At 34.4% G+C, this 26,941-nt stretch overlaps 1 protein-coding gene across 2 annotated transcripts in view; it reads right to left on the reverse strand.

Moving 5' to 3' along the window:
• Nucleotides 1-1,449: 1,449 nt before the first annotated feature.
• The window catches only part of ERCC6L2 (ERCC excision repair 6 like 2), a 49,509-nt gene continuing 24,017 nt past the window's right edge, over nt 1,450-26,941 (reverse strand). Inside the window, exons 11-18 of one of the 2 annotated variants that reach the window (XM_090132468.1) lie at nt 23,594-23,689; nt 22,148-22,247; nt 21,655-21,807; nt 21,134-21,214; nt 18,882-20,091; nt 18,044-18,198; nt 5,262-5,449; nt 1,450-3,392 (exon numbers count right to left, since the gene is read on the reverse strand). In XM_090132468.1, coding sequence (XP_089988594.1) covers nt 2,423-3,392; nt 5,262-5,449; nt 18,044-18,198; nt 18,882-20,091; nt 21,134-21,214; nt 21,655-21,807; nt 22,148-22,247; nt 23,594-23,689 — 2,953 coding nt within the window. In that variant the 3' untranslated portion in view covers nt 1,450-2,422. The remainder of the gene's footprint in view (nt 3,393-5,261; nt 5,450-18,043; nt 18,199-18,881; nt 20,092-21,133; nt 21,215-21,654; nt 21,808-22,147; nt 22,248-23,593; nt 23,690-26,941) is intronic. The other variant, XM_031608203.2, reaches the window with a different exon arrangement.

The raw sequence follows: 26,941 nt of genomic DNA on the forward strand, positions 1-26,941 counted from the left end.
CCAAATGATCCATCCTTCAAATCCATAGCTCTCCAATTTAGAGAAAGCGGGCAAATACGAAAGATAGGAAAGGAGCAAGAATTACATAAAGAGTGGATAGTCATGGGGGAATCAAATGTTGTTTCTGCATTAGAATATTTTTTTATTTTCATGGTCTCCGCTGTCAGTTCTTTTTGAGAGTCTTTCTACTTTATTCGGAGAGGTCTCTGATAGTTTGCATCGCTTAACCTCTAGACGAACCTTCCCCAGAAATGCACACTCTGTATATAGGTGTGTATATGCATATTTTTTCATACACATTGCGAGAATATCCTGCACGAGATCAAACCAGAGAACAAGGCATGACATGCCTGAGGAAGTGCCTGAAGAGACATCGGAAGGCCTGGCATCACCCCCACCACCGGTGCGCTTTGTTTAACGAAGACTTTGAAGAAAATCACCGTATCAATATGACAAGAAGATCACTGAGACACCTTAGAAACAACAGGATGGCTACTGACTGACACCAGATAACACACCAATTAACAAATGTAAACTGCGATAAGATTGTGAACCTGGAGTACCCAGCCAATGGGGAAACAGGGGAGGGGGATAGGCAAAGGGGGAAACAAGGTACAAAAAGTTGTCATTGTGTCCTTAGGGGTGCTCCTGCTTGCAGGATGCCCACCATTGCAATCGCGAAAAAAATCTGCTTTTACCAGAGATACTGTCCTGACAAAAACTATTTGGATATTTCCAACAGTCACCACCAAGGATCCAGCAGCTTCCCATTCTGACAGTCTAAAGCCAGTGAGGGAAAAAGGGCACAGGGGAAGGTGGAAGCAGAATGGCTGGCCTTAGGCAGCAAGCAGATAAACAGTAGGCAGGAAAAACAGGCAGGTCTCAGGTAGCACGCCCAGAAGAATCATGCAGCAGGCAAGTATCACACCACAAAGGATCTGATATTTGGTACGTGCCTTTTTTTATCCTCTTTCTCCATCAGCGAGGCATTCCTGGGCACTTAGTAACCTAAGAGTCACAGGCAGCACCTGTGGGCATGCAGGTCCTCTGGATTTGCCCACAAAAGGCTGCTCTCTGGCCATGTAGCAGCTGCTGAAGGTTGCTTATCTCTCCAGGGATACCTGGCCTACAAGAGTTCAGACAGAAGATTCCTTGGACTTGTCAAGACTTGACTGAACTTTTCCATCATGTCATCCAACAGCGAGCTCTGAGTAAAAGTGCAGAAATAGTCTCTTACACACAGCAAGAATTACAATTACATAATTGTTTTACACATAACATTACTGACAAAACTTTTGACTACTGGCAGATGCTGAATGGAAGCTGAAGTACACTTTTAGAGTAGTATTTAGTGTCAACAACAAAATGAGCTCAACAGATTAACTTCCTCAAAAGGTTAATTCATTATGCTTTTAAGAGCACAAGCTTGAGTTAAAATAAAATAAAGGCTCAGTCTTTGATGCAATCTGATTTTAACTGCACATGCAATCAGACATTATATTTAAACAAATTATTTTATTTACAATTTAAATTTTTTCCAGTATGCAATGCTCACAAAAGGAAACATGATTCATTTGTGCCGAGCAAGAAATTACAGTTTTCAAGAATAAATCGTATTTGCTTTTCATTTTTGTCCCACCCATTTATTCTCATACTGAATAGTCAGGTATATGAAATAGAGACAACAATGAGTATGAATTACTGAATGGCACTAAGTTGTTCTTGAAATTCACTAGAAAACACACATTTAAAAATGGAAACATTTGTAATTGCATATAAAAATTATTAACACTAAAATACATCCAGACCACACCTTCCAACAAAGGCATAACAATAGTCTATATAAATCAATAAAATAGAGGAAGCGTAATGACAGATGAAATTTAACATGTGCCATCATTTAATATGCTGGAGATTTCACACCAAGAGACACAGGTAACAAGCAAAAATTGGTCATCCTCCACATTAACTAAGATGAAGAACTCACTGCCATACAGCACAAAAAAAAATTAGGAGCTTCACAGCTTTATAGTCAAACTGATCAAAATCATGTTAACATAGATTCTGACAGGATGTGTAAAGGCAGGAAATGTGAGTGAAGGGGGGAAACCGCTCAGTACTAGTACCAACCGAGGAACATCAGCAGGAATAATACGATCTAGGATTATCATCATTCAATAAAGCAAGTGCACTCAAAACATTTAAAAATAATTTTATCTCAATTTAGTTTGTCATAGTTTAGTAATAATACACAGTACAGGAAATGTAAAATGTAAATTGAGGTCATCATAAATAGGAATTCATCACTTTGCCTTCTAATTTATGGAGGTATCATGTTTCACTGCATATTGCTGAAGTTGTATATATTATAATGTTCATTTAACTAATAAAATAATTCTAGCACAACTCATGTCGAAAACTATCATTTTACTACGTTAAAAGATGTAGCTGAAGACGGTTCATCTGAATCATCTGAACTGTATTTTCTCCATAAAAAGTTTTCATTTTTTTTCCAAAGAGAATTTTCACACACCTCTCTCTTTTCTGTCAGCGGTGGATGAGGTGCTCTTTCACATAGCTCCTCTATAACTGTCATGTCTGTGAGCTTTCTGAGGCTCTCCTCATTCTGCTCATTCAGCATGTCCCAGAAATCTTTTGGTCTCTCCTTTGATTTTTCTATTTGTCCTGAAGGGATTCTCTGTGGTGATTCTGTAGTTTTTTTCCCACTATTTCTGAAGAGAACATTGAGAATAGAGGTATCTCCAAGTAAGTCAAGGAAAGACTCTTTGTCAGCCTTAGCTCTTCTCTCCCTGTTTTCTGACAGAGACAGGGATCTTTTTCTTGGCAGCTCTGCTACTTCTGGGTCCTGCTGTCCTTCACAGCTTTTTACAGACAGCACCTCAATTATTTCTGATTTACTGTTTAATGAACCAGATGTTATAAAATCCTTGAATGCCTGATTGTTACTCCTCTCAGTATGTTCAGTTGCAACAGTGGGTGATTGTCTATATTTCACATCAACACACATAGTATCTTGCAAGCATGAGTCATTGCAAAGTTGCTCTACTTCACAGCTTTGCTGGTTCAGCAGTTCTGTAGTTCCACTCGGAAGAAATTCTTTAGCTGACGAAGGTCCAGACTTACATTTTCCGGAATTAACAACACATTTTCTTTTCCTTGATTTTCTTGCAGCCGCATCTCCTTCTTCATAGTCATGTGCAACTTGTGCTGGTACTTCCACTGGAAACAAAGACTCAATTTCTGGATGCTTTGAAATGTAAAATTCCCTCAGCAACTTCTGCCGTGATTCTGATGTAGCTTTTGCAATATGTTCTGCAAGTTCTTCCACTGATCCCATTTTAAAGTGGGATGCAATTTCCTCAAATTGTCTCCTGTAATTAATCAGAAGGGAAAAATGCTTTATTCTGACATAAATTAGGAAAAAAGAAGCTTTTAAACAATTCATTACACTGTTCTATTTCACATACCCCAAAAAGTAATCATTGAAAGTAACTTCCTTATTAGGAGCCATATTTGTTTTTTTAGTGAAGAAAGAATAATGACTTTAGAAGAACTAATTCTGAAACCCAAGATCTCAAGTGATTTTCTGATCTTATGTTCTAAAGACACATCAACTTTCAGCGAGGTAAGATTACGTGCCAAAGGGCCAGAATTCAGAAGGTGTTTATCTGCCGAAAGGATTTAGATAGAGAAACAGTAGAATTCTGGGGGGGAGGGGAAGAGGGCAGAATAGTTCGAACTCCTTAAAAAAAACTTGCTAAATAAGAGCTTGGTGAATACCATCAGAGGAGGTAGAGACTGTCCCTGCCACTCTTTCTAGTTAGCTATGAGTACCTGGCTTGTGCTAAGAAGCCAATGTCTAACTAAATATCACTCTAATCAAATTTAGCCATAGTCTGCAGTCAAGCTACTTAGCTGGAAGGCTGGAGGTGTAGGTTTATGCCTCCTTGTCAGAGACAGTATATGAAATGTTGCCTTTCCTGTAAGAGGGCTCCACTAGGCTGATGACAATGAGATGTAATCCTTAGTCCCAAATGCTGCTTTAGTGACTGGCTCCCACTACCTTCTTTATGCACAACCTCTGTATGAAGTTTCCCAAACAATCTTATTACTATAGCAGACCAAGCTGAGGAATCCTGTCATCTTAATTCATTATACAGAGGATTTAAAAGTATTACAAAGTCTAGCAGCAAGCCAGGTACTAACATCTGACTCACTTAACATTTAAGCCAGAATGTGTTTAAAGCTAGACTTGACTTAGCATGTTCTAATAAATTCCTTAATCTTTTCATTGCTTTTGAAAATTGTATCTCAATAAATTACTGATAACAATGATTACAATTCTGAATATTTTTAGCAGAAAGAGTTCTTCTATACCTACCTCTTACCTGTTTAAAATTTTCAGGACATCAATAAGTCTGACACTCTATCAGTAATGGTTTGGGTAGCTATGATCAGTTGGCTAATAGGAATGAAGTTGAACAATATTGTCTGAATACCAACTATCATAAGGTAATTTTCTTGTCTAAAAGACAATTTAAAAATATATACATCTCAGTTCTATAGATTAGCCTAATTAACAAGTTTATTCCTTTCTTTTTTCCACATATCACCTGGTTATTGTTATTGAATTTCTATCTATGTACCAATGGAAATTAAGCATCAGTTTTATTAATAGCAATCACCTGGGAAAAAAGGAAAAGTGAGGAGATAGAAAAACTCTTAATTTTCCAAGGGATATTATTAAATCTTATTAACTTATTAAAAAAAGAATAAAAACCCATTAAGCTTCATGTTAAAAAAAAATAAATATATATATATATAAATATATAAAATGTTTAATCTTTTTACAGTCTTTTAATGAAAGTGATGAAATCTAGACAAAACCAGTAAGCTGTCAGAGACTGCCACTATAAAAATTTGTTGCTTCTATACAGTTTAAGCATTAGTTCGTTATATTGCATGGTGCATATGTCATGAATACTGTGGTGATGATACCTGCACAGCAATGTAACATGTGACAGATCAAATCAACAAATTAAACTGACCTGTGCGTTAAATTCATTTTGTTAATCAATTATGTTTCTTTCTGTAATGTTAGAGTGGAAGTTTCCTGTTAGTACGGCTCTTGCCACAAAAAACCCCAAAAACATCAGAATTCCCTGGGGCAGGTAGAAACACAAAGAACATTAATTTTTCAAGCTCAGAATTTTACTTTCTTCTCATCAAAGGAGTCTCACCTGCGGATTTCTTTGGGTGTCTTTCCAACCAAGAAGGTGACTGAACCCACTCTGTGCAGTTTAGTGTTTCTTTGGATCACTGGATGCAAAATGTACAGGTTATGTCGGTTACTGTTCACCATAATTCCATGCTCTGTCTTCATAATGTTCTTTCCAGCTATCTCTTCATCTGGCTTTTCTTTAGCTTTCTAGCAAAATAAGAAATGCAAATTTTCAAAACAGCTGTGTCTGATGTTATGACAGCTCTGTCTTCACTGTCTTTACAGTTTGTGCACTAAGACTGGGATTCAGAGATCTACTGAAAGCTCCCTGCTTCCTTGAGATAGTGCTTTTTTTTTGTTTTTTTTTCCCAAATCCGTTATTAATCCGTTATTAAGTTCTCTAAACCATTAACAAGTGTTACAAAAATACTTAATCTCAGAAGCTCCAAATACTATTCTAAGATAGAAAAGAAGTATTTGTCTGTAAACTGCACTCCAAGTAGATACACAGTATCGTCCTGGATTTATTTAGCAAAATCTAGGATTATTTAGATTCACCACTTTCGGCTTACTAATGTGTGTTTCAAAATTTGTGCACAGTATATAATCATAACTTATTGTAGTAATCTAACAAAGAAAAGCTATAACTACAAAACTACCAATGGCCCTCAAAAGAATTCAAGAAGTCTCTGTTACATATTGATCCATCATACTGACAGTCAATTCAGAAACTCCTAAATCCTTGTAACCATTTCTCCGCTCCCCGAAAGGAATATGAAAGTTATATAATGCATTTGATAGTGGGGCAAAACAGACTTTTTTTCTCCAATAATAAGTCAAGAAAAAACAAAACAAAAAAAGAACTGCTTAGCAATATCCTGTGTCCCCCTACAGTGACTGTCCAAAAGATGAAAACTTCACATCTTGTCCCTTGCAGTTCGGAACTTGGTTTTGGATGTACAGTGTTTCTTTGCAATGTGTCTCTATTTGACTCACATCCACTTCTTTTAATTCCATGGGCTGTTCAAAATGTTCTTCTGCTTTAGGGTCTCACAGCTGTTCTCAATCCATTACTTTGGCAAATAACCTCAAACTAGCATAGAGAAAGACTTTAAAACTAAGGGACCTACAGGCATAAATTCTCTCTATTTAAGCTACATAGCAACTGCAAACATCACAATCTAATTGCAATATTAAATTATAGTGAACAAAATTGAAACTAAGTCTCCCATTAAGATAAAAAAAAAACAAAACAAAACTGTTGATCTTCCAGTGATGCTCTGATAATAGCAACAAAATTAACACTGAAATAGCAGATATCATCTACAGCATACATTCTATAGTTACCTTGTAATTTTGCACACTATATAAACTATTTACTTAAAAAAAAAAAAAAATTATATGCATGGATAACATTGAACAAAGAAATGTAAGTTTTAAAAACTTAAAATAAATATATTTTGATGGAATTTTTTTATAAAAAGTATTTTAAGCATTCAGACTTCAGTGTAACAAGATCTAGTGTACTTGTCACTCTTTCAAGAAATCAGGATTGTATCACTTTATTGTAGAATACAACCCTAACCATGTCAATGCCTGCCTTAAAAGTATTTTAAACCCCCCAAGAAGTACATTCATCTGCCTCTTATTAAACAAGACCAAAGTATATAAGGCAGCATTACTTCAGTTTATACATACGTTCAAATGCAGAAATTAAAAAGCTCTTTGAGGAAAAAAAAGACATGTTTTATTAACACAATATTAGTCATAAAATTAGTCTTCTAAAGAATCAAAAATACTGTCAAGCATCTTGCTAATTACAAATAACATATTCAATTCTGGAAGTACAAAACTTAAGTAGAGTGAACAGCACTTCTAAACCTGAGAAAACAACAGCAAAATACATTGTATACACACACTTTATTTTCTTCTACCCAAATTAGCTGCTCAGAGATTTTTCATGAAGGTAGAGAAGGCTAGTAGGAACAAATTACCTTATACAAGTTACAAATTAACAAGAGCTGCAATAACTAATGCTAATGCCTCCTTTATTTTTACTTTATTTTTTGAAAATCTTATCACAGCTCTCTAAAACAAAAGCCAGTTACTTAAATAGCACGCAGGCTGAAATACAAATGACTCCACTGAACTTGAAAATGTTTTTGAAGATTTAAATACAGCCCCAACCACTGATTTTTTTTTTATTTTTAAACAGGTCACTGAGATGTCTCAATTCTATCTTGAAAGTCCAATCTGAAGTTTGTTACTCTGAATGATACATGATTAAGGCTCTAAGTACAAGTTTCTGTGCCTCTAGATGAAATATTTTTTTCCTTCTCCTAGCAATGCTGTTAAAAACATGGAAACTTCCAATACAGCACTATCTCTATTTCTTTTGAATTTGACATCATGTGTTACTTGTTAACTCTGCACTGATTCTTCCCACTCAGAAGGCACTTTTTTTCCTGTTTCCCTTTCAGTGCAACCTGTTTTATGATGAAAACTACCTTAAAATAGCTTTTCTCTACCAACAGTTCTTTCTCTACCATCAAACCACTGTGCATTCCATTATATCAAAGCTCTTAGTTGAAATTCTATCAACATAGGATTCAGATTCACAAGCCCTAGTCTTGAGCACCTGTACTGTCACATATGTCATACACCGTAAGCAATTTTGCCAAGACTGAAATTAATGGAAGTGGACTCAGGTAGGAACCTTGGACAGTTGTTCTTACATCACTCACTAATGTAATACATTTAACAATGTATTCATACTTTTGAATAAGAGGCCTTTATTAATTAAAAAGACCAGAAGAATCAAATAAAAGAAACAGAAATCCTTTCTAAAGGAAGCATTCTGTGCTTTAGAAGTGTGCCTTACCATTGCTCAACTTATAGTACTGTACATTAATTAATTTACTACAAGTGTTATTAAACTTCTTGGAAGACCATGCTACTGACGTAAAATCAGAAGACTGTGTTTTCAGGTCATTACTGGAAACCATGAAAGACAATGATAATTGGTTCATATCATATATCAGAAATGGAAATAAATAGTTATTTAACAAAAAGTGTACAATAGATAAGAACTTCTTTTCCCCCCTCCAAATCAATACAAGTAACTACAGAAAATGTTAACCACTGTAACACAAAGAAAGGAAGAACAACGAAAAAACTCAGATTGTAGAAATAGCAAGAGAAATTTTTGCTCCTGGAATAAAGGTTCCACTAGTACCTAAATGAGTAATAATACATTTTTCTCTCACTTTAAAATGTAAGTATGTTTAAAAATTTCAAATACGCAACTATGGACAAGCTATTCCAAATGACAACTAAAACCACAGTATAGAAGCCCAACATAATTCTTGCCAAACTTTATGTCATCAAACACAAACATACTGTATACTAATAATGTGTTTTTCATGTACTGCATTGCACATCTTCTGATTAGCCCTCTATAATATATGTGATATAAACCTAAAGGAATCTAAATACCATACCATATGTGTTTAAGGTACTAAAAAAAGGGGATTGGTAACAGAAACGAAAGCAGTTTATCTTTATTGAATACTGAAGAAAGACTATGTATTTGCAGTGCACACTCCGAAATTTCCACTGCTCGAAGTGGATGTTTTCCTTAAACCTGACTACATAATCTATCCAAAGTCCAATAATTATGTGCATATATATTGAAATACCTGCAACCTTTATATATTACTTTATATATATTCTTCACATTTTCTCCTTTCTGAGTTATTGGAAGGGGAAAACAAATTCTTTCCATATAAAAAGACATAATTTACAAGAATTATTGTATTATTACTTCTAGATAATTTGACTACTTTCTAGAAAACTTAGCAATTCCTCAAGAACATCTCCATGTGCAGTTCAGGAGAAATAGACAATTTATTTATGCACATTATTTACAAATATAAGACATACAAAGGGCCAAAGATGCGTGTTATTTTGCAGAAGTAATGGCTTTTGGATTCAAAAAATTACATGAAAAAGATGTCATACTAAAGTAAATATCTCTGGAAATGGGAAAAATAACAGTTAAAGGAAGTACAGTAAAATGAAATCATGAAACATTATTGTAAACTTGGGAAAATAATATGAAAAAGCACAGACGTGTCTTTCCATCTTACACTTACTTTCTTAACTTAACCCCTCTTCATTTACTGCTCTAGTTCTAAAGATGCTTCCACATAATGCAACAGGAAAGAAAACTGATCATTATGTAAATGTGCAGAAAATACATAGTTATAAAAGTACTCAGAAAACCTTGGGACTTCTATCCCTTATGAAAGAATATTCGTTATTTAAAGGTGGACTATCAGAAAGAAGGGGACAGACTTTAGCAGTCTGTTGTGACAGGATAAAGGGAAATAGTTTCAAATTATAAGGGAGATTTAGATTGGATATAAGAATTGTTATTTTTTTTTCTTTTTAATAAGTGCAGTGAGGCTCTGGAACAGGTTGTCCAGAGACACAGTGGATGCCCTGTCCTTGGAGACATTCAAGATCAAGCTGGACCAAGCTCTGAACAACCTGATCTAGCTGTGCATGTCCCTGTTCACTGCATGGGAGTCGGACTAAATGACCTTTAAAGGTCCCATCTACCTTAAACAATTCTGTGATATCTCAGTATCTTCCTCTTTTTCACTGCCTCACTCAAGTATTATTTTAGGGTAGTATCTTGGCAGATACCAATTTTCAGCAGCAGTTTCCATGTGACACACAACGGAAGCAGTTTTACTGTCTTTTCTCCGCACATGACATCACCACTGCCAGATGTCAGGATAGCATCCATTGCACATTTTCATTGTTTGCTTTCATTTCTAAAACAAACAAGAAAGGCCTTCTCAAAACTTAAGTTGTGTTGCAGTTACCTGATTTACACAAAAAGTATGAAAACACTGAATTCAGTATAATTGTCCTTGAAAGCAACTCAGCTTGCAACAACTAATAAAACTGTACGCCATAGTCTACTTTGTATTTTTCCACTATCCTCAAAACCTGGGAAAACAGAAGACTTTTCAGATACATTCTGTTCCAGTGAGTATCACTAGGGCAATTATCATTACTCTGACCAAGTGATTCATTCACTCCATTTCAATGACATTGTCTATACTAGTTATAACTCTGTATTATTTCAGCTATTTTTTTTTTCCTTATACATTTCTGTGCTTTTTCCTGGGAGTGTTCTGGATAATATAATCTACTATTATTATGACCTTTCTACAAGCTGTTCTTGAACATATGCTGTTTTTAGACATTGTTTTTATTTTGTTGACATTTTCTACACTTGTCAGGTCATTTCATACATAAATACTCTGAAATGCTTGTTACCTGACTGTTCAACCTTGGTCTCATCTTTTCTCTTCTACACATACCCATATCAGACAAGAATTTATTCCTAAACTATTTTACCTATCAAGGAAAACAAAGTATAATAGTGTCTTTAAAAATGTCATGTAGCTTATCTAAAAATGAGGTCCTCAGTCAAAATCAATGAAAAGCTACCTTGAAATTCTAAAATATTCTAGGACAATTATATTTTACAAACTGAACAAACTTTACAAACTAAACAAAACCACTCAGGATGCTGGCTGTGAATTCCTTGACAAAGACATAAGCAGAATAATCACTGAAATAATATCCAAAACATTAGCTTTATCATTTCCAACTACTTCTCCAAAATATTCTGCTAACACACATAGCAGGGAATACTCTTTTATATTACCAGAGTATAGAAATATAAGTGTTAAGCTATACGTGCTGATGAATTTATTGGAGTAATATGTAGTAAGTTTCCCTTGCTTGTCATGGTCAGCTTTTTTATTCATCTAAATGTAGAGTAAGGACTCAGTGAATTCTGTATTTTGCTTGCTAGTGGAAAATAGACTACTACATCAGTTGAGGATGGATTGTTTTCTCTTTGTTCCGCTTTAACTACTGAGTCACACTGTTTCTTCTCCAATCATTTAATTGCAAAAATTTCTCACTGGAGCAGTTTCATTTAATTTATTGACTTGTGAACAGAATAAACATCTATAAACCCTATCACCTTATTTTGCACTGAACACCTTACCATAAATTAACGTACTTGTTACTGTTGAGACGAAAAGAGATAGTCAGCCTGTCTCAGAATTCAAAGCTAAGGCAACCATTTATTCCAGCAGAAGTATGGATTTCCTTTGTACTCCCACTCCTTGATTAAACAGCACCAAATCAAGAAGTGAGGCAGTCACCACACAGATAATGCAACAACATACTTCACAGAAAATCACATATGAATTCATCCTATTTAAAATTACCTACTGAAAACCATACTGAAATAGTTAATTCCATTGTAAACTGAAACAGTAATGTCAATAAAGCAGCATTATAGGTCAGACATTTGGGAAAAATTATTTTAAAGCTGAAAAGACTTCCCTATCCAGAAGAGCAAGGATAAGGGAATGTTATCTCCTAAAAGCCTGCTTATTGTAAACCATTATCTAAACGTGTTGAATCTGAAAGCTGTACAAACAAACTGCAATCAGAATTACTATAACTGATGCAAAGTCTTCATTTAAATAATCTACAAAATGTCAGTATAATACCGATATGATAAAGAGGACTTCTTAATAACACATTTTGTAAATACAAAACTTTTGTATTTACAGCATTCTCAACAACACTTAAATCTGCACTGGAAATACAAAGAGCATGTTTTTTCTTAGTCTGACAGCATGCTTAGTTCTCTCATTTACACCACTGCAATAACATAAAGAAGGGTTTACCATTAATCCAGGTTTTGCTACAAAGCATCTCTGTCAAACACCGGCAAGACTGCCAAACGTCTGTCATCCAACTCAGAGGATTAAGTCTTTTTTTTATAGTGAGACTCTTGTACCAATTTACAAAAATACAGATATAGTTTCTTAGAGCTAGTCACAGTCTATATTTTGGCCTGAATTCATGCCACAGAGGTTGAATATGACAGCTGGCAGGAAACAGAGGGGAGAATACATCCTCCCCCTTTCCAGTCACCACATTTCTGTTGCCATAGAGATTAATCCTCAATTGAATGGCTGTCTTTGTACATTTCTTTTCAGTAAAAACTAAGTAAACTTAAATTGAAAATATGCATTTGACTAAAATAAAAGACTCCACATATTCAACAGGTACAGTAAAAGTTCTATCTGACTAACAGTTTTTCACACATTAGGAAGTGCAAGTTAGCTCTAATGCAGGATACAATTAATTTTTCAAACTATTCAGTATGCCCAGTTCATATTTTTGATTTTTTAATAAAATGACCAAGCCTTCTGTAAAATCTTCCCCATACTCCAATGCCCTCCATGTCTGCCAGATTCTTACTGAAGAAATAATTCATAAGTTCAGTTTTACAGGAATTAAAGGAAGTCTACTTCAGACTTCTGTACCTCTGTAAAATATTTCACACAGTTTGTTTTTGTCAATTAACACAAAAAAACTATAGGAAATTAAGGAATGCAGTCATTTAATTCTGCATAGATGAGAAACATTATGAGAAGATATTTAATCTTGGTTCTCAGAAGCTTCTACTTCTTAATGTATGCAAGAAAAAGCTTTTCAGAAAACAGTGTAAGTTACCTAAAAAAACAGGTAACAAGCTCCTATGCTGCATGCAGTTTTATAGCCTGGAACACACTTGGAAAAAAATACTCTAGAAATACCTAATATATTATTAAGAACTTCTAGAAGATGATAAAACTTTCATTTTCATCCACAATATTAATAATGTCAGAAGAATTATTAAGAAATCACATGAATGACTTTTCAGGCCTATCTGTTGCTATTGTTTTTTTTTTTTTTTTTTGAAGATTAAAATAACTTTACATCTACTCTAAAAATTATATTGTGGCTTTAAAAGAACATGAAGTCTGGTCAACAGGTTTCATTTACATTTTTTATTTTACAAGTTTCTGTTTCCAATATCTTCATTCAGTACCTTGTAGTTATACAAGATAGCTATTAGAACACCAAGTATTTTCTTAATAGATGAAGTGACAAACAAAACTCTCCCACTCATTTGATGAGAGTTTCTAGCCAAGTCTATTTGCACAGACTTATAAACATATTTGAACTGAAACTAAAATGCAGAACAAATATGACTGAATGTCATTCAATCAGCCTAAAGCTACACAGAAAATGGGGGAAAACCAGGTTACTTACTCTAGTATATCTAATATAACTTTCATCCTTACACTTCTACAGAAGATCACTTACTACAAATAATCTTCTGTGAAATAGCAGATTAAATGTCTTCTGTGTCTTCATGTCAAATGAATAAGGAAGGAACAAAGACTACGTTTCAGTAATATTCACTATCTGTCACATTAAACTACAGGCATTTTCTACTTTCAGATGCTCAGACCACTGATGTGATACACTGTGCTGGATGGTACCAGGCAGCTGACTTTCATTTCTGTCCTCAGTTTAGGACTACAAACTGCAACCTAAGAGATACATCTGACTGGTCACAGACACTTAAGTTCTGAAATGTCCAATGTATTTTGAGAACTACAGAGGATAGATCAAGTAGAAATTACTTTAAATCCACTGTTATATTCTAATACGGGATAATCTGTTCCTCCAAAATTTTTTCAGCTATCAGCCATGTCTTCACAGAACAAAAATCCCTGGTTTTGTTTTGAGTACTGAGGCTCTTTAACATCTCTGTCAAACCAGGTGTCTGTTCAGTGATGCTCCAGCACCTTCCACATGAACAGAGTTATGAGAAACACCAGCTGCTTAGGGGAGATTATCATATAACAGCAAGTTCCACTCTTCCGCCTCTTCCTCTCAAAATCCACATCTATTGGCCAGTTGTGGCCAACAGACAGAATTTGGTCAATTTTCAGACATGCGATAGTAGGTATGATTCACAGTAACAATATTTTAATGAAGAACTCATAATTCTAACTATTCCTTAAAGACAGAAAACTATGTTAATATCATGTTTATCTAAAAAAACATAACTGATAGTCTTTAAGTACCAATCAAATTATTCTAGAAAAGTAAGGCTTTACCTGCTTAACATTAACTGTAGTCACTACTACAATTGTGTATTTATAACTCCTTTTATAACAAGACAACAGTCCCTCTCTTCTTTGAAAATGCCACTGCATTTCATCTTCAGCTACAGAAACTTATTCCATTCCTATGAATTCCCACAGAATTTGGTGGTAAAGAGAAGATATTTCAAAAAATACAACAGTTTATTCAAGAGCACGTGATTAAAAGGCACTGCCACATTCGCTGGCTGCTACAATTGTCATATACAAACTATCTTCAAATAGTTACTCTTCTTGAATTCCGAAAATTGACAGCACTGCCTTTGACAAGTCATCCAATATATGGATATTTCCTGTCTAATTCATGCATACTCGATATTATTACGTTTACTATTTTCACACTTTTTCTTATCTTTCACAGCTGAGACCTTATGAGCTCTCATCACGTTTTACTTTCCAATGGCAGACTTTATATCTGATTGCTGTTACCTAACTGAATTTTCAGTGATCATAGATGAGGATACCATATTATAAAAGTGAACATTTTAACTGATCAGTTTACACAATTCATTTGAAAACAAGCAGAAATTGAGAGTATGTCTGCACTAATACCTCCGCAGAAAGAGGAGTCCAAAGTTTTACAAAAGACTGTCCTGGTTTCAGATTGAACAGAGCTGATTTTCTTCATCTGCTATGTTTTGGCTTCAGGAGAAAAACAACGCTGACTACCAGGAAATGGGATGGAACAAGAACAGCTGACCTAAACAGGTCAAAAGGATATTCTAAACCATATGACATCATGTAGAACTAGAAAACTGCAGTAAGTAGAGAGGTGGTGCTGATTCTCAGGGTCTGGCTTAGGCATTAGTTAGTGGCTGGTGAGCACTTGTGTTGTACATCACATAATTATCATTACTACTATTTTTCATCTTTTTCTGTCTTAGTAATTTACTGCAATTTGTAGGTAACTTAAGTTACTACATTAGTTTTCATGCTTCAGTGATAACAAACTAATGAATCCACTTATCTACTGCTGGTAGAAAAAAAAAAAAAAAGATTGCTTTTTTTAAATTTTGCTTTCCAGCATCTTAGTTTTTCTGTTATTCACCTAATTTCCACAATTTTGTTTGAGTTCTTTAGTTTCAGTGGCTAAAATGTAGAACATCATAGGAATTTAATGAAGCCAAAATGCAACTGCTCGTTCAACACCGAGAATTCAACAAAATGTCAATACTCTCAAATAAGGTTGTCTTAGTTGCTTATCACTATTTTTTCTTATTATTTGTTATTATGTCACTTATTACTCCTGTCATTCTAGATTCATATGTAAGCAGAAACAAATGTTTTGCTCAGTTTTCAAGATTTGCAGGAAAAACAGTATTTCCAAACATAAAACACGTCCACATCAATGGAATATTTCATTGGTTTTTAGCGTCTCTTTCCCAGAGATCACTACATGAAAAAAAATGTATTTAAAGGCAGGTGCATCTCATTACAAACAGACTGCAGCACAAAGCAGGAAGACAAAACTGGCATAAACGACCTGCACAGCACACAGGATATTATACTGTTGTCCAAAAGAGGCCTGTCCATGAAATGAAAATATCCTTTTGTGACCACTCCTATTTACAAATCAGTTTGATTATATATACTTAAAATCAAATAAATATTATTAAAGCATCACTCCTATGCTATCAAATAGAACTTCAATATACTAAAAAAATTATTTAAGAATGTGGTAATTCAAAGTCAACAATAATGGCTACACAACCATTTTAGACATATTGTTAGAATAATGATGCTAGAAAGCAAAATCAGTAAGAAATTTCAGCTCACAAAATTTTTTTTAAGAACTATCAGGTAACAGTTAATATTCCAGGGTTTTATAATATAATTATTTCTCTAAGATAGTGATGTAATATTAAAAATAAAGCGTAATTGTTTTAAATTCCATGTAGTAACATTTTAATCTGTAAAGTTTAATTTTTTAAAAAAATTCTACTTGAAATCAGCACTCTTTAAAGGACAAAACTATTAGTTGCTCAGATGTGTTCTGCCTTAAACTGATGAGAAACAAGTGAAAAATGATGATGGCTGAAACAAAAACATTGATGTTTCTCCCAGAGGAATGTTTTTCAGAGAACAACTTCTGAAATGAAAATAATGAAGAAAGAAAAATATTAGCAGTACCTTTCTACGTAGATAGTTTTTCAAAGATTCCTATGAGTCCGTAATGGCTCTTTCTCAAAGCAGAGAACAAGGAATTCCAAGATTCACATTTAAGAAAAGGCAGTGATTTAGGGAATATTTCTAGAGTAATGCTTCTATATCAAAGTGAGAAAAGCAAATGAAATAGAGGCAGACATTTCCATAATTACTGATGGGTTTTTTTCTTGCCTAATTTGGTCTCCAAGAGAATTGCTGTTACTGTTGCTTCCAAAATGCCTTAAACTGAATGACAAATTAATCAAAATAAATTAATTTGCAATGTACTTGTAAGTCATACAAACTTTAGGTGATAGAATGTAAGTTACACAAACAACACAACTGAACTCCCACAAAATAGTTCTGGAGATATATGGATCAACAGACACTTGCACAAAGTAGTCCCTTAAAAGTATTAATTTATTGAATTTTATTTATGTTGCCAGCCACTGTCATTAAGTAAGCATCTTTCCACAGTATTCCTGACTATTTTTTACCTACTTTTCTGTTAAGAAAGTACATTCTAATGCAAATGTACTAGAATTGAAGAGGCTTCGTTTTTATTGGCTGGTCTGGTCTGATCTTCCCAGTGTAAAAATCCCTGCTAATGGCTCAACTAATTACCGTACATCGGCAACACTGGAAGAAACTGCAGATGTTCAACACTCTGCCACTGCAGATGTTCAACACTCAAATGACAAAGTCTGTCATTTCTATAGTGATTGTCAGAATGTTTGTAAAGACTGAACTGCATATCCATCAATTACTCATTCTATGTCTGTGGTTTAACTTGTGAATCAGCCCAGAATACTGCAAATATTTATCACAAGGCAAGTAACAGTGAAGTGTCCAAACAATTAGAGTAGATTAAAGTTATTATATAATAAGAACAAAACCATACAAACTATACCTGAATTTATTCCAGACTTTATGTATTCCACATGTAATTAAACAAAATGTGTGACCAATGAAAACTACAAAATATGTATTTTGCTGCAAGAGAGTACTCTCACTGAACTTGTTTTATGTTTCAGACATTAAGGACAGACTATAATTACCATTAATTTAAGACATTATAGCAACCATGTTTCCAGCTTAAAAAAAAGAAAAAGAAAAGCTTCAATCTGACTTATGTTTGACTTTCTGTGCCACAGAGATTCCCAGATGTGCCATGGAACGTGGAATTTTTGTTTACTAGGTCCAGCTAAAACTGAGGATTTTTAAGTTTCAAATCACACCAAGATAGTACAGAATCTGATTACAAATACTCAGTTTTTACTCTTACCATTACTCTCACAAAAATCACACAGAGGGTACTATGCTGCACAATTCCCAACTCTTTCAGAGCTGACTAATGTGAAAAACAAAACAAAACAAAAAAACCCACAAAGGTAATTTATTGGACCATTATTTGAGCCTCCTACTCCAAGCCCAGTGACACTGAGCATTCATGGTGGCCATTAACAGAGAAACAAGTTTGTTAGACTTTTTATGATGAAAAATGAGGATACAAATAGAATGAAAACATTTCCCAAACATTTATCTTTACCTTGGCACTACAGACTGCTATATTAGCAGGGAGCTGAGAAAACTGCTTCAACTCAAATACGTCTCGCATTGCCCACCGGCTCAAGTGATTCTCAGCCTTGCTTGATCCAACCACATTCTGATTTGAGTGCATATATGCCACTTCTTGAACCCCATCTGATACATCAGAAGAAAAAGATCATCAAAGATTATGGTTATTCCAAAACTCTCAAGATACACAGTTACACTCAAGAAAGATACTGCAATTAATTAATCATTAATAATTTTTATTTGAAACTTGTAACTTTTGTTACAATTACATTCAACACTAGGTTTCTCAGCTCTCTTAAATGAAGACAATCAGCAGCTTTATCCAGACAGTTTAATGCTGCTGCTATGGGGCTTCTTCAGATAGAGAAAGAATAAATTTCAAAGCATCTATTGTTTAAAGGTGTTTAAAGGTAAGTCACTAATCAAATGAAATCTTGCACATGGTATTTCAAACTCTCAAGTCACATATAATTAAAAATTTAGGAAAATAAAAAATCCATACCATTCCAGTCCAGACTTTTACAGTTTAAGTATTTAAATTTGTGAATTGTTAATTAAACATCCTTCTTAGAATCTTTCAACAGATAAGTAAACATTCAACAAAATATTACAGAGAAGCCCATTTCCTTGGAAGATAGAATAGTTAGGCTAAGAGGTAAAAAGAGCAATACAGATATTATTAAGTAAGTTAACAGTGCATTTATTAGTGTATTTTAACAAAATGATACATAGAAGGAAGAACTTAATCTGCAGCAGAGACACTAGTATTTAAGATTAAAAAAAAACAAGGAAGTTAAATGACTAGTTACCTAAATATCTGTCCATTGATTCCACATTTTGATTCCGATGGTCAAACTGAGCTCTATGTGTAGAACTTCTATGCACAGCATAATTGCCAGACTTCATCTGTGCAGAAGAGTGCGTACCATCCTGAACAGGATGGAGCATTTTAGATCTGATTTGAACTCTGCATCTCTGGCTTTTACACTTACAGCTTTTTTCTTGGGTGTGAATCTTTTCAACCTGTAAGTTATCTTCAAAGGATGAATATTCATCTATATTCTGAGAATCACTTCCTCTTTCTTTCCTCCTCCTCAAAGTCTTCGTCCTTTGAGGCAGAGGTTTTGAGAGTCTGCCTAGTGCATTGCTTTGTGTATGCCTTTGTTTCCCTTTCATGAAGCTGAATGTTCTTAACTTTCCTGACTCGGAGTGACAGGGAATTTCAATATCATCAGATTCATCACTTATGTCGCTTGCACCTTTCAAACCTCTTGCGTTGTTTTTCATGTTTTTAAAAGGCACAATTCCGCTGAAATTTGATTTGGTACTATGGAATACAAATTGCCTACCTTCTTCCTTAAGTACAAACTCATTTTTTTTTCTTAGTGACTCTTCACAATTTTCAGATTCTGTCGTCTGTATTTCAATTTTTTTAGTATGCATTGCTTGGTGGCTTGCTGGAAATTGGGTAGGAAAGATGATATCACAGTTTTCTTCAGAACTGCTTTCAGTTTCCATTACTACATCACTTTGCCTTGAAATGCATAGATCCTCATTTTCTCTGTCCACTTCTTCTTCAGAGTCTGATAAAACAAGACAATCTGCTCTATGCACATCTTGTTTATCAGTTCCATTTGGTAACTGAGCAGTTTTCCTGTGCTCCAAAATATGCACGTAGCTTTCACGTTTCTGAACATCATCACACTTGCTGTTGACACATGTTCTTATAGCCTGACCATCAGAACCTGAATGGTGAGAGTCAGTATTACCACTTCTTTCAGCAGCTTCAGTTTCTCTCTGCAACAAGTTAGAGAATCCACATTGCACTAAGGAAAGCTGTCTCTTTGCTATCATTAAATTATTTGTGCTGCAAGGCTTCTTTCTGTTAGTTTTTTTCATGGAAATTTCTAGAATATTATCATCATCACTAAAATAATCATGAAAATCAGTTTCTTCTCTCTCTAACTGCGCCTTAGTGCTTGAAGGTCCTCTAGCTCCTCCATAGTCTGGTTGTTCACACTGAAAAAAAAAAAACGGAAGAACAATTATTTACACCAGGTAGATAGTAGAGAATTTGGAAGAACAAAGTTTTAAGCAGAACAATAATGAAGATAACAATAAAAAATTATGTTTTCAGACAAGGTATTTTTCTGACTGCTAAAACAACTTTCGTTTTCCCAATCCACACCAGGTTTTTTTTTTTCAAAGCTTGTTGCATCTTTTCATCTTTTAAAAGTTTGAAAAGTGACCTCACGATGCATACATTAATACTGTGCAAAGATATTCATTAAAAAAACATCAGAGCACAATGACAAACCTCTTTGCATTTGGTTGCTAACATTTTAAAAGAGCTATAAGTATTTAAAACTCTGCTCTAAAATTATTTGGGGCACACTATAATTTAACAAAAATTACCTTGAGGAAACCTTAAGACACTGAAAATACAGCTCCAAAACTGTGTACTTCTGTGACAAAAAATATGACAAATGGAAATACAAACTTCTGCCCATGCAGAGAAGTTTTACAAATTAAAATCAATATAACCTGGCTTACAAGGAGGTATTTAACGTACACTAAGAAAGTTTATGTTTATCACCAAGACCATTTCAAGGCCATGACCATACATCAACTGCATTCCCCCCCTTAATTAAGTAACCAAAAATCTTCCAAAAAACAGAAGGTGCAGGATTCTCAAATAACTTCTTGGTCAAAAGGCTTTTAGATTGTATCAGTGTTTAAGACACTACTGAGTAATTATTCAATCAATAATGTCACTCTCTAATAGTATATTAGCGAAACCTTCATTAAGAATGACAATACCCAAGTATTGTAAAGGTCACAGAATACTGTGATGACAAATGTTAAGAATACAAAATTTTAAATACAGAAAAGTGGAACATTATTTAATGCTTCACAATAAGTAAAACAACGGGCAAACAGACAATAAAACATGGCAACTGCAGCTTCAGACAAAAGCATTACCAGCCTAACAATATACTACTGCCGCTGTTAGATTACACAGACTTTCATGCTCTGCTTTGTATCCCACAAAGTATCTCACATTTTCTGAACTGTCCTGAGGAGGTTCTTCTTTTAGCCAAGTAGTCACTGTCATGACTCCAGCTTCTACTTGTCCTTCCCTCTAAAAGGATAAAAAAAATACATATATAACTAAAACAGTACCTGTTCAAGGCAAGCCTAGCAAAAAAAAAAATATATATATATATATAAAACATAAAATTTATATTTTATAGAAAAAAAAAATATATATATATAATACATATAATATAAAAAAATATATATAATATTTTACAATGGGAATTGTTGCTTAAAAGGTCAGTTTAAGCTACTGAATAAAACTTATGCATACATGAAGTTTTTATTGTTTCATGCAGAGAAGTTTTTCTGGCATAAATCAGAGAGAAATTAGGAGGTCTATTTCATGTAAGGCACTACAAAGACAATTACTGTTTAAGTTTCACCATTCTGTTTTGCTTCCATTTGAAATTATGACAAAATACTTTAAATGGAAAGAAATAACATAAAACAAATACTGAAAAGCAAAAGTGAAAGATTTCACACCTCCAGGATGTCTTTCGTAAGACAAGACCCATGACTTCTAAATTTGAAAAGGTTATGGATGCCGAAAAGTTCTCCTTGATGTTCCTTTGATCCTTGCACTGCCTCAAAATATCGCTTAGCATTTTCACTTCCAATCACAGCACAGTGAAGTTGCTAAAACAGAGCAATACAAGAGATTTCAGAAGTGTTTATTCCAGTAATACATTAGAATTTCCTGGCATCCATGTCATCCTCAGTTAAAGAAGGCAGAAATTTCTAAGAAAGGATATTTTGCTTTCATTTCTCTGGCAGATGTTGATACAATAGATGGTAGTGAAGTATGAACATGCTTGGTTTTATAGTATAAAAATAGTAAAGATATCTTTACAGTCTTTTATCTCACTGCTATCTTGTATCAGAAATCTACTATAGAAAATACTAACAACTCTCTGTATCTTGACTACTTATCTTTCTTCAATACTAAATACTGATTTGAATAGTTTCTGAACTTTACCTGCTTGTAAACTTGCCGTAAGTACATAATCTCCTCCACAGTTCCCAAGGATATCAGTCTAAACACTTTAACATCTTTGCATTGACCAATCCTGTAAGCTCTGCAGAAAAAGTGGATTATAAAAAAAAATGAATTATTAAAAATGGATTAAATGGATTATTAAAAAGTGGATTATTAAAAAATAGATTTTTTTTTTTTAATAGTAAAGAACAAAGAGAGGTAGTAAAATAAGAATCACCATTACAACAAAACAGGAATACACTATAATACTCTATTTAAAAAAAAAATAAAATTCCATATGCCTTTTCTCCTTCTCCACGTTTTCCCAGAATTTCATTCTCTTTTTCTTTTTCTTTAGTTTTCTGTTTTTCTTCTCAGGTCTATCTAGTTGCAAAGGGTTTCATGTCTTGTATCACAATGCTTGTCTTCTGAGAAAACTTCCACTATTTCTTCAGGGTCTTTTTTTTCCCTAGACCTGCATCTGGTCTTGCACAAGATATTACTGCATTTGCATTATATATACATGTTATATCATGGATTACTTGCAGCAGTCTGTTCTTTCTTAAAAAGCACATTGCAAGTTGCAACATCATAAAAACAACCAACAAACAGGCAGTAGAGTATCTAAATAGTGAATTCTGAGACTTCTAATAGATTATATTCAAAACCTCATTTTTAAAAAATTCATGAGAGGACAAACCATTTTATGGCTATGTAGTCTTACTCTTTAAAGACAGTCTCTTTCAATAGCAATTATTTCTGATATATGAAATGTCTCTTAGAGATTAGAAAAACTTGAAAGTAGAATTACATAATTGGATGGGACAACATAAACAAGTTCATTTCTGATCATGAAAAAATATAGATCTACTGCATTTTGAAAGCTGTCAACATTCTTTTACTTCAACAATCTAAATGTTTGTCCAAAACTCCTAGGGAATATCATGTAGTCAGAGCCTGAGAAGAAACATGCAGATTCCTAGAAATATTCCAGATTGGTATAATTTCAGACATGGAAGGGAGTGCTGGTAAAAGACTCATCTCCACAGGGATGAGGTAAAAAAAATAAACAAATGTTTTTCTTAAAGGAATCTGGAATTCAAAACATCACTCAAACTAGGGTCAACTGCAATGTACTTGCTCTGAAAAGCATAGGAAAAATGTCATCTGGCTATAAATATATATATATATATCTGCACTTGTTCCTAAAAGATCACAGAAAGTTACAATAACCATAAAATATTTTTTTAAACCCACTAAAAAGGTGCCATAAAAATAAAACAGAAAATAAGATAAAATTCAGGGTTAAAAACAAGAATATCAAAGCTAAAAAAATGAACTGGATAATCAGACCCTCCTTTAAGAAAATCTTAGTTGGACAACCAGGTTACATAAACAAAACAGAAGAAAAGAACACAGACCAAGTTATGCATTTTGAGAACATACCTGTCAATAGCTTGAAGATCATTTGCTGGGTTCCACGTTGGATCAAACAGTATAACAACATTGGCACCAACAAAATTAAGACCCAATCCACCAGCCCTAGTAACATAAAAACGATACAAAAATTAACAAAAAGCCAGTGTTTTTTTAGTGTATTACATACATACAAGCATATTCTTCCCTGACATAATAGAACAGCACAAAAATAGTGGGGTACAGCTTTGTGTTAATGGAGAGATGATAACAAACAAGCACTGTTGTAAAATGCCAACTTCTCACCCAAGAAGTAAGATGACTGTGAACTACATGACTTAGCAAGTCACAACCAGCTGCCATTACCTCCACTACAGTAGAGAATACTGAAAGTCATAACCATTTCAATGCCAGTTAACATTACAGACTCATGATGTGTAAGGATAGTTTAAATTAAAAGGGACTTAAGAGTCTGTATGACATTTTATTTCCTTTAATCCCAGCACACAGATTTGAAAATAGTACTATATATCTTTCTCTACATTATGACCATTCTAATGAGTTGCATGTAGAAAAATAGACTTGTGACGGTTTATTTGTACAGGATTAAAACAACTGTTGTTGTTCACACAGCTGTATATGAGCAGTTCTTGTACAAGTCATCAAAAAGTCATTTAAGAAAATTTACTACTGCGGGGTGAGAGTTGCAAAGGTACTAGTTACATCATATTCAAATATTCAACCCCTGTGGCATGCTTACAGGTAAAGGCAGCAAGACAGCAAAGAATTTGAGCATATGCTTAAACTGAGTTAAGTACTTAATGCTCTTGATGAATCCAACAAAACTGCTCAATTACTTGATTTACACGCACATAGCTGTACCATTTGATAGAAACCGTGGTGAAGAAAATACCACTTTCCAGCTGCAAAACAAGCAAATACTGTAAATTTTTTTATACTGGCTCAATTGGTATTAAAAAAAATCCACATTCCTACAAAAAGACAAAAGCTCTTCTACAACTACATGCTAAATAATAGTATTTAACTTCTACACCAATTCCTTACACTGTCATAGGTGGCACTAAGTCTCTAAGTGCTATTTTCTCAGTTACATACGGCAAAATTGAGAAAGCCAACTCAACTTAATTTACCAAGCAACTGTTTTTAATACATAACTTTATATTCTGCTTATTTAAAGCAGTGGGAGAGGTAAAGTTTATAAGGAATGAATGAATGGAGACAGAAACCAAGACAGAATAGAGATCCACCATCTCCTGGCTTTCATGGAATATATTTTTTTAATGCAAATACAGTAGTGGCTTTCCCTACCACATGTACTTTAGTATAGTGTTAATAAAATCTGGAAAGAGGATATAGAAACCCGACAATATTAATAGAGGTTTCTGGAAAACTAGCATTCTTGGTTTTAAACACTAAATAAAAATATTTGTGTTTTTTCCAAATGACTTACTGTGTTTCGGAATTTTGGTGTATTTCTTTTTTAGTGAGTGCAGAATTCAGACTCCCACCTACCAAGCCAACTGTGCAGTCAGACTGAAGAATAAGTCAACATAGTTTTCTGAACACTTTCACACACACACAAAAAAAACAGTATTTGGAGCTAGAATACTAATTAAATTTCAATGAAAAGCCCTAGTGCAAGTAAAACAGACTCACTACAAAAATAACTAAATAGGATATTTAGTTTTATGCAGATTTTATCTTTCAACACTTCTATGTATGCCACATATATTCAATATTCCAAAACAGAAAATCCAATGAATCTTCTAATGTACAGATGCAGTAATTCCTCACTGTTTTCAGGGACAAAGAGGAATTCACCTAGGTCTTAGGGAAGCTGATGGCCATAATCTCCTGCTGAGTAAGGTTATAAGCAAAGTTGCACGACCAGCACCACAAATCACCTCATAACTCTACCTGCATGCTGCAGAGGGTATCCAAAGACAGTTCTAAGATGTCTTTGCACTGTTTTTTTAAGATCATGTCTAATTGCTATTTAAATGGGGGATCTTCCTACATAACTCCCAACACACATGCTTTCATCAAAGGACAGAAATAGCAACACAGACAAACACATGACTGCATGTTTCACAGAGTTCCACTCACATTCTCCCTAAGCAGGAAGATGTAAGTTTATCTCGGTTCTCTGTATACCTTTGCCTGGTACTTGACTTCATATAAGATGACATATGGAGGTAACAAGAATAACAAATCAATAAACAATAAAATCAAATATCTGTGATCATAGTTTCATTAATTTCAGAGGAACATACTGCTCTGTGTCAAAGAGGAATTCTTATCTATCATAAATCTACACGTAAATCCAATGGGTAAAAACATTTCTATCAGAAAATCTGTTGTGTGAAATATTTTTGACAGACATATATTAATGAGCATGATTAATAACTTACAGCAACACCATGACATAATTTTTAAATTCAATACAGCATTTCATCTGGTTTTTGGTCTATGTAGTGGTTTTGAAGAGTTAATCACTTGACAACTCTCCCTCCTCCTGGGAGAAGAGGGGGAATGAAGAGTAAAAAAATCTGTCTGAGACAGGAGAAACTAATTTATAAAAATCAATATGAGATAATACAGAATAATTAAGAATAATAAATAAAACAAAAATAAGTGGGAAGAGAGAGAGATTGTCAGTCCAAGTCTTTATCAGCAGACCCTCATGGCTGGCCTCCCAGAAAAGAGAGAACTCCTCCCCATCATCTGGAATTGGAAATCATGCGGTACATCTCAGTGGATCTTTCTCTTGGAGAGTCAGAACTCACTGAGAGTGAGACTGCTAATGAAACTAGGAAGTACATCTCTGCAGTGCACTGTGCGTCTGCACCCCACAGCCTGTTGCATGATGTCATGAAATCAAATACTGGTAAAACCAGGACAGCCTCACTAGCATGGAATGAACTTTTCCTACAGTAGTCTATATAGGGCTCTGCTACACACTTTTAGTCAGAACAATAATGACACTGCATCAACGTTTTAGCCACTGCTGGGCAGTGCTGGCACTGCCTCAAGGTAATCTCAGCAGCCCTCTCACCCCACGAAAGCCAGAAGGCTGGGGATGAGCAAAAGGGGAAAAGAAAGCATTGCCAAGGCAGCTGATCTAAACTCACCAAAGGGATATGCCCTTGCTGATGACATGCTTAGCAATAAAAAGAGGGAAAGGGGAAAGAGAAAAGGGGGGGGGGGGGAGGAGCTCTTGTTATGAAAGCATCTTCCCTCCTGAGCAACTGCTATGGGATTCACAATCTAATTCCCAAGATGCAGTCATGCAACACTTGCTGATAGAAAGTAGAGAATAATTGTTTTCTCCCTTCGCTTCCACATTGCATTTGCCTT

This window comes from Phasianus colchicus, chromosome Z (genome assembly GCF_987193195.1).
Source record: "Phasianus colchicus chromosome Z, bPhaCol1.hap1.1, whole genome shotgun sequence".
NCBI classification, from domain to species: Eukaryota; Metazoa; Chordata; class Aves; order Galliformes; family Phasianidae; genus Phasianus; species Phasianus colchicus.